The 7,999-nt window shown below is 36.6% G+C and overlaps 2 protein-coding genes across 2 annotated transcripts; one reads left to right on the forward strand and one right to left on the reverse strand.

Annotated features, from left to right (window-relative positions):
- Positions 1 to 357: 357 nt before the first annotated feature.
- On the forward strand, positions 358 to 2,976 carry LOC103341797 (SOUL heme-binding family protein). The gene is made up of 8 exons (XM_008245351.3): positions 358 to 697; positions 803 to 889; positions 986 to 1,056; positions 1,222 to 1,323; positions 1,475 to 1,579; positions 2,061 to 2,196; positions 2,449 to 2,558; positions 2,683 to 2,976. The coding sequence occupies exons 1-8, from the start codon at positions 475 to 477 to the stop codon at positions 2,755 to 2,757; spliced, it is 909 nt and encodes a 302-aa protein (XP_008243573.2). The 5' UTR covers positions 358 to 474; the 3' UTR covers positions 2,758 to 2,976.
- A 1,937-nt stretch (positions 2,977 to 4,913) lies between these two features.
- LOC103341796 (uncharacterized) lies at positions 4,914 to 5,688 on the reverse strand. Its single transcript, XM_008245349.2, has one exon. It carries the CDS (start codon positions 5,638 to 5,640, stop codon positions 5,164 to 5,166), a length of 477 nt encoding a protein of 158 aa, XP_008243571.1. The 5' UTR covers positions 5,641 to 5,688; the 3' UTR covers positions 4,914 to 5,163.
- Positions 5,689 to 7,999: the final 2,311 nt, after the last annotated feature.

A 7,999-nucleotide genomic window follows, 5' to 3' on the forward strand; every position in this document is an offset into this window, starting at 1 on the left:
AAAATGAAGAACAGAAAGAAACGAGCGTTTGCAAATGAGGGAGTGATATGATTGCCAAGTATTTAGGAATTATTGCAGGAAGTGAGTATCGATCGAGCCTTACACCACACTCAACATATATTTCAAAAACAAGAAATAAAAAGTGATGATTGTACATATTCAGAATCTATATCCACCAACTACTCAAGAAAAACCTTAGTGCAGTGAAACACTGAAGAAAAACCAGGATTTGATTTCCTCTTGAAAATGATAATGGTAGTGAAGGGTTTTCCAAAATTAATTCAAAAAGAAATTCAAAGAAGGGTCATACCTGCAAAAAACAGTGTATATTGAGGGGTGAATGTGGTATTTGACAAATAAAGGCATCTATTTCCCGGGAAAATCGTAACCACCAACTCTACGAGTCTCTCAAACTCCACCTCCTCTCACTCTCTCTGCAACAGAAATTCAAAAACCCCAAATTAGAAGGCAACAATGTTGTTCACTCAAACAGTCCCATCCAAAACCCTAACCTGCACATCCCTCTCAGGAAGAAACCCCAACAGTAACAGACTCATCTCCATCTCCATGGCCACCGGCCGAGCCACCACTGCCGTGCCCTCTCCGCCGCAGCGAAGAAGAACCATGTCCGCTCTCGAAGCCCGAATCTCCCTCGTCGCCGCTCTCGCTTCTCAAGCCTCATCTGTCTCCCAGCGACGTAAATGTTCAAACCTCTCCCGCACACTACAAACTTTCCTTAATTTACACGCTTAGTCCCTCTGTACCAATTTGTTTTCAACATTTGGCCCTTTAAAACTTGCAGTTTTATTCGAATTGGCCACGGAGACTGCCAAATACGTCTTCCCGAAAAAGTTCGAGGCTCGTACTCTCGAAGAAGCCCTCATGTCAGGTATTGTTTTCAGTGATAGAGCTAGCTGGTTATTTGTTTTTTTTTTTTAATGTGCATTTTTTGAAACTAATGTCTGTGTGTATATATTTGGAGTAGTTCCGGACCTCGAAACGGTGAAGTTCAAAGTTCTGAGTAGGAGAGACCAGTATGAAATTAGAGAAGTAGAGGTATTGTTAACAGTCTCCTTTTTTGTTTTCATAGCTCTGCCACTTTAGGCTTTGTGATTCTTCAGTTCAATTGTGGGGTTCTTAACGGTTTTTTTTTGGAGTTTCTACTTTCAGAGCACTTTACTATGACTGATCGGGGTTGTTTTTTTGTGTGTGTAAAATCAGCCTTACTTTTTAGCGGAGACTACAATGCCTGGAAAGACTGGTTTTGATTTCAATGGTGCATCTCAATCCTTCAATGTCTTGGCTGAGTACCTGTTTGGTAAGGTACTTTGAAATATCTTCCCTTTGTTGGGTTTTTTTATTTTTGTCCAAATGAAATCATTTAAAAAAATATATTTTAATGAATTATATAATACTATTTTGCAATACATCGAACCCTGTTTGGTTAACTTACCTTGTTCTTCTGTTTGTTAAGAATACAACAAAGGAAAAAATGGAGATGACCACACCAGTTTTTACACGTAAAGCTCAATCTGATGGGGTGAAAATGGAAATGACAACTCCAGTGATAACAAAGAGGGTAATTTTCTGCATGCATCTTATGTTAATGTTATCTGTAATTTTTTGCATGATAAAATTTGAAATGATACTCTCATCTTTCAAATGCACGTTTGATGGCTTCTCTAAAATATGTAGATTACTTCATTTTGGTCTGGCACCATGTCTATCTTGATCAAACTAAGATGTAATGGCTGAAGTTCTTTTGAGATGACATGTTCTTTCAAGTGAAATTCCAAATGCTCTGAATTGTCTGTGCAATACTATTGTAAGAAACTCAAGACACTGAGTATTAGTTCATGAATTATGTAGTTGGCTGTGGCTGTCTCATTTCTTTAGTCCATTTGGGTGTTGAATCTTTATTCTTTAATATATGTTTTTTTTTTCCAGTGCAATTGGCCAATGTAGGGTTGATGTTTGGATTACTTTTTGTTGTCTTTCCCAAAGTTTTATGTTTTCTCTCTCCTTTTATCACAATCTACTTTCACTTTAATTGTATCTAGCTGGAAGATCAAGATAAGTGGCAGATGTCCTTTGTCATTCCCTCAAAGTATGGTGCCAATTCACCATTGCCTAAAGATCCATCTGTCAGGATCACAGAGGTTCCAAGGAAAATAGTTGCAGCTGTTGCCTTTCCAGGTTTGTCCTCTCCTTATTCTATTGTCTATATAGATATTTTGAGAATTTGGCTTATTATGTTGGAAGTATGCATGACTGTATCGTATCAATAACTTGAGCATAATCATATCTGTTCGACGTTATGTGCTATTGTAGTTTAAATTAGATAAATATCATTTTAATTGCAGGAAACGTGAGAGTTCTCTATGATTTGTTTAGTCAAGAGTTGTCGAAAGTATCATGACATAGTTTATGTTCTCAATGTCAAATCAGGGTTTGTTACTGACGACGAAGTTAAGCGACAGGAGTCCAAGTTAAGGGAAGCTTTGAAAAAAGATGGACAGTTCCAAGTGAAGGAGGGAACTTCAGTTGAAGTTGCACAGGTATGATCTTCACTGCATTATTAATAACAAAATGTTAGAATAATCTAATTTCAAGGTACTTTATTTGTACACAGTCTATAAATTCCATTTACCTTACCTTTTTCCTGTTCTAATATGAATGCAGTATAATCCACCATTTACACTTCCATTTCAACGGCGTAATGAGATCAGTCTGGAAGTCGAAAGTAAAGAGCAATAAGTAAAGAGCAATAGTTTTCAGAAATTTACAATCTTTTGGTCTATTGACTATACACGATTTCTCCTGTAAAGAAACTAAGTCAGCAGTTGGATATCTGCCCAATCAAATATCATATGTAATGTCACATGGTATGTAAATATAGAATATGAACTACAAAAAGTTTGTGGCATATGTTTCAACTACAGACGCATGATTGGGATGAACAGTTCCTCAGTTGTATATTGTTTACTAGCATGATAGCATCACATGTTCTTGAGTTATACACTCTATAAAATTACCATATTTTGTTAGAGGGAACTTGTAAATAATCTCCCAGTGCTTTCCTTTTCATTGTCGTCTTCCTTAAGTTGTGGCCTACGCGTGCATATAGTTAGCGATTCAGCAGTATATATAAATTGCTTGTTCATGTCAATGACTATGGAGGGAAATTCTGCTGATTGACTTGATAAACTTATTAATACATAAAAAGCTGAGAGTAGTATAACTGAAATTTTAAATGCATGTCACTGTATATTGCTTGCGTGACACGTGTCTACCAATATGCAAAAGTTAGGTATTCCAAGTTTGCCTAGTGCTTTATATTGGAAGCCAAAATGACTAGTGGAGTTTGAATGTATTATCACCCACTGAGATCCAAAAGGGATCTGAGATGGCCTCCTGATTGTTCTCCAGAGAGAAATACATGTCCTAGCAAGACGAAACAGAGTAACTATAATCCAAACTTGATATGCCAATATCATATCTATGTGCTATAAAGAAATTTAAAATACTCATGCTTTTTCTAGGACCTTTTCTTTCTATACCTGCTTTCCTATCAACCAGGAGGAGCCTAAGTTTGTTTTGTGAGAAGCTGATAGGACAATAAATGGTAGAAAGAGACTGTTTCAGAGGAGATGAAAGTACTAGCATAAGTTTTTGCATCATTTTTAACGTTATTGGACCAACCAATTCTTCTTATGTAGTGTCGTTCTACTACTTGTCATTTGAATGTATTATGGCAGGTGATACTAAGTACTTAAAGCAACCAGCAGAAAATTACTCAATTGAAAAGTCATTTTGGCTTTCCTTTACCTTATGTCAGTCGAACCATTGCACCTACTACTTGTTTGGAGTTATACTAGAGACTTTCCTGTAAGAAGGATGCAATAAGGACTTTGTACTGTGTGTCTGTTTGGGTACAAATTCACTGAATCTACGTAGGATTTTCGGGTGTGAGATATTGTTAGGTTCTAGTACCAATTTTCAGATATGGGATGATGTCTTGCTGTTCCATATCGTATGGAGCTTCTTTGCTGATGTTTTGTGCTGGAACGCTAGGATAATGTACCAGGGGAGTATTTTATTGGGTTGGGATTTAAATCTGTGGAATTTTTGTTTTCTTTCCCTTTTTTTAAACATTCCTAATAGGAGAAGCAGTGTGAATGAATGGTGCTTTTAAAGTATAGTCCTCCTCAGCAGCAGTAACAGAGCTCTATAATGCCACTGGAACAACCATGGTTGGTATATGAAATACACCAAAAGGTATGGTACCTAAGCTTTTCTTCCATGAGATACACACACACAGACACACACAAACACAAGCAATTTTACTAGAGCAAGTTGACCTATTCCATCATTCCATTATAGGAAGTTGCACCAGGCTTTCATAATGGGAGCACTAGCACCACCACCACAAACTGTAATAATTATGGATATATAGAAATGAAAATCACAAATATTCATTAATTATTATCTACAGTTGGGTAAAGAAATTAGCAAAAGCAATGCCATCAATACATATATGCTTTATTCTTCTTCTTTTCTATCTTTTTATGATTTGGCAGGTGAGGCTGGAGGCTGGAGGCTGGAGGCTCAAGTAGCCAACTCATACAGTCATATGTAGTGCCACATCACCCTCTCGTCAGCCGTGCTCCGTGATATTTCTCCATGATATGGCAAACTGCTAACACGCTTTTGATATTTGTTATCACATGGAAATTTCTTCCCTGCTTTAGTGGCAGTTGGCACAAAATTGTATGAAATTACTTGGAAATTCAGCTGTATAGCTTGAATAGTACCTCTGTTGTTAGGTCATGTTCATTTCTCAATTGCATGTTTTTCGCCTTGTTTTGGTTCTTGGTTATGACTTATTATGTACTTGAGGGATATGCATGGGATTAAGATTTCGAATGACATGCAGATTCTTTAATTGTGGTGCAATATACTAAACAGAGGACATATTTTTAAGCATTTGTATGTGATAAGGAAGAAAAAAAAAGCTAAACTGTATTTTCCAATGTCTTTCATGGACTTTGTTCAACTATATGTATGTTAGACTACAGAAAACTGTTTTTTGACCTTTTGTTTGATAGGAGAGATTACTAGATTAGTATACAATTTTACATAATAAGGATCCTCTTGCTATTGCTAGTTTGCTTCAGGTATGCTTTCTAGAACAGGTTTCCACCCTTCACAGTTACCATCATCATTGAAGCTGTTAGTCTTATCTATGCTTCTGTCACTCTGAAGCTGAGAAACCAAGTCATCGACTGAAACTCCTCCCTTTCTCAACATCTCCTGCAATTCTTGCTTACTTATAACTATCTTGATCCTTACAACTTTGGTTTCTTGTTCAGCTTCGACTTCAGGATTCGCAAACCTCACCTTCTTCTGGGAAGCCTTTTTAGGTGGCAACGGAAGAGGTACAAGATAATAGAGGCGGCCACCAAGCAGTTTGGTGTCTGGCCGGAGATGCTGGTAGACCGGAGCTGTCTCAGATATTGCATGGCCAGAAAATTCTGACAAAACCTGGTAAACTTTCATGTCTGCTCTGTACTCTAGGATTTTCCCATCAGGTCTCATAATCTTTGTTATATTTTCCTGCATAACCAAGCAATTTCCCATGGTTCTGTTTATCACAACTTGGAAACAAAACTTTGGTTTGAAAGTGGGGTGTTATGAGTGAGGGGTGTTGGGAATAAAGATGGGTTGTATTTAAAGGAGATGGTTACAATCTTCCCCCTCATATTGCTCCAATATTACAGATATGCCTTGTTTCTCTCTGGACCCCACCTTGCTGAATATTTTATATATTTTTGTTAGCAAGCTAGAATCAGAGTTCATGTAATCATAGCTGTTCGATACACACTTGAGTTGGGTGGATGAAACGGTTGGTGAGTAAGAAAAAGTAGTAAGCAATTACTACAGAACAAATCAAAGATTATGGTAGCCTACAATAGGAATATTACTAAGCAAATTTGCAATGATTAAAGGACAAATATGCTTTGGCCTGTCTCTTTGCTGTTGTGCGAGTTGACTCACCGAGTCATAAGACTGAGTCAAATCAGTGTTGTGCTCCTTGCATTTTTTCCAGGAGTGGATTATTACCAGACCCTTTCATACAGTAAAGATCAGCTAAGATCCAGTAGGGCCACTATAAAGGATCTGAGTGGCTGACTACTGTAACTCATATATTTGTTCTTTGATTGACTATCTTTTTGGCAACCTTGTTATTTTTTTGCTGTTTCCAGCAGTTACTTCACAACTTCCCTTATTCAGGTCGGTAAAGGCGGTAAGGCATAAAATTACAGAAGCCGATTTCCTCTTTCCTGGTGTCTGGTTGAATACGCCAAATTAAAGGCGTCTTTTATATGTTCAAACTTCAAATGAGTCTAAACCAGAAATACATGAACCCATAAAATACTCTACTTGAATGCAACTAAGTCGATGTACCAATCCCCTCTTGAACTCTAGATTTTGTGGTGGCAAATTATGAGTTAGGAGAATTTTTTGTATTGATATTTTGTTTATGGCCAACACGACACCGTTTGATGTTTATGGTTGAATTAGAAAGATAATCAAATAGAGGTCAGGGATGCATTTCTTACGAAAAGACTGATTACAATTTGTTAGAGCATCTCCAAGGAAGATGTCAAATACCAAACATCAAATTTAAATTTGATGGCTGATGTGGCAATTTGACATTTACACAATTTTACACTCCACCTGATATGTCAAATAAATAATTATTGTAACAGTCAAATCATTTAAGATAAAGAAGAAAAATAATATAAAAAGGAAAATAATAAATGAAAGTAACAACTAACTATCTTTAAAAATAATAAAATATTCATTTGACATCTTGCTTTTGGGATGTCAAAAATAACATCTCAACCTCCAGCCTTCATTCCACATCAGGTTTGACACATCGGTTGGAGTGATGTAAGATGTTATTTCTAGCCATTAAATGTCTATGAGGCACTTTTGACACATCGGTTGGAGATGCTCTTATGCATGCTATCTTTCCTACAAAACTAGGTTAAGATACTCGTCTTCTTATGTAGAAACTAGCATTTTTTTCCTACAAACAAATCACAGTTTAACACGGGTACAAAAACTATTCTTTTTGTGTGTGTTTTTTTTTTGGGTGCAGGAAAGAGAAGCCAAGCAGTGCTCCCATAATAAGACAACGTTGGATGGCAAGGCTGCTGATGAGCTTATTAGGGTTTTTTTTTTTTTTTTTTCACACAAAGGTGTCCCTATCAAGACCAATACGCGTCAGTTAGGCATTGCTCTGCCGTCCACGGCTCACACTCTGTCCATTTAAGGCGCACTCAGAGTCTCTCAGTGAGGTTAAGCCAATTTGCTGCATTTTTTTTTTCTGGTAGTATATAGTCTGAAGCTTTTGACTACTCGAGCCCCAAATCAATATGGTAAAATGCAAAATGGTATAATTGTGATTTAGAGCAAGAATTTGGTCAATTTGAAAGAGATGTAATTTGAATCCTTTATGAGCTATGAAAAGGATTGAGAGCAAGAGGCATGGATCATGGTGATCAAACGAGTAAAATGATTTTAATTTTTTTTTTAAAGAGTAGAAAGTGGGTTTAGTGCTCAATGATGTTGTCAATACGCATGCTTGATATATGAATTTTGGCTTTTCTTTTTACTAGTGGAGGTAGAAGTTTATCCCCTTTTACTTGGAAATTCCAAGCAAGAAAAGCATCAAAGCACAATGCAAAGCAATAAGAGACAATGACTTGACTTCTGTAACTTCATAACTGGGGCAAAAATAGATAATATACCCACACCCTTGTCTATCAATTTTAAAAATAAAAATAAAAACTTTTCATTAGGTATATTTTTGCAAAAACAAAAAAGAGAGAGAGAGAAGGAGACGTGCTGCACGGTAAGATTTCGAAAGAAAAAACCATGTAAACATGATAGTATTTAGGCCTCGTTTGGGATTGCTTTTTTTTTTTTT

The sequence above is a fragment of the Prunus mume genome, linkage group LG8 (genome assembly GCF_029339155.1).
Source record: "Prunus mume cultivar Tortuosa linkage group LG8, ASM2933915v1, whole genome shotgun sequence".
Taxonomy (NCBI): domain Eukaryota; kingdom Viridiplantae; phylum Streptophyta; class Magnoliopsida; order Rosales; family Rosaceae; genus Prunus; species Prunus mume.

Coding starts and splice junctions, on each gene's coding strand:
- LOC103341797 (XM_008245351.3), top strand. CDS start 475: ATGTTGTTCACTCAAACAGTCCCATCCAAAACCCTAACCTGCACATCC. Junction 698..802: donor CTCATCTGTCTCCCAGCGAC/GTAAATGTTCAA, acceptor TAAAACTTGCAG/TTTTATTCGAATTGGCCACG. Junction 2,197..2,448: donor TGCAGCTGTTGCCTTTCCAG/GTTTGTCCTCTC, acceptor ATGTCAAATCAG/GGTTTGTTACTGACGACGAA.
- LOC103341796 (XM_008245349.2), bottom strand. CDS start 5,640: ATGGGAAATTGCTTGGTTATGCAGGAAAATATAACAAAGATTATGAGA.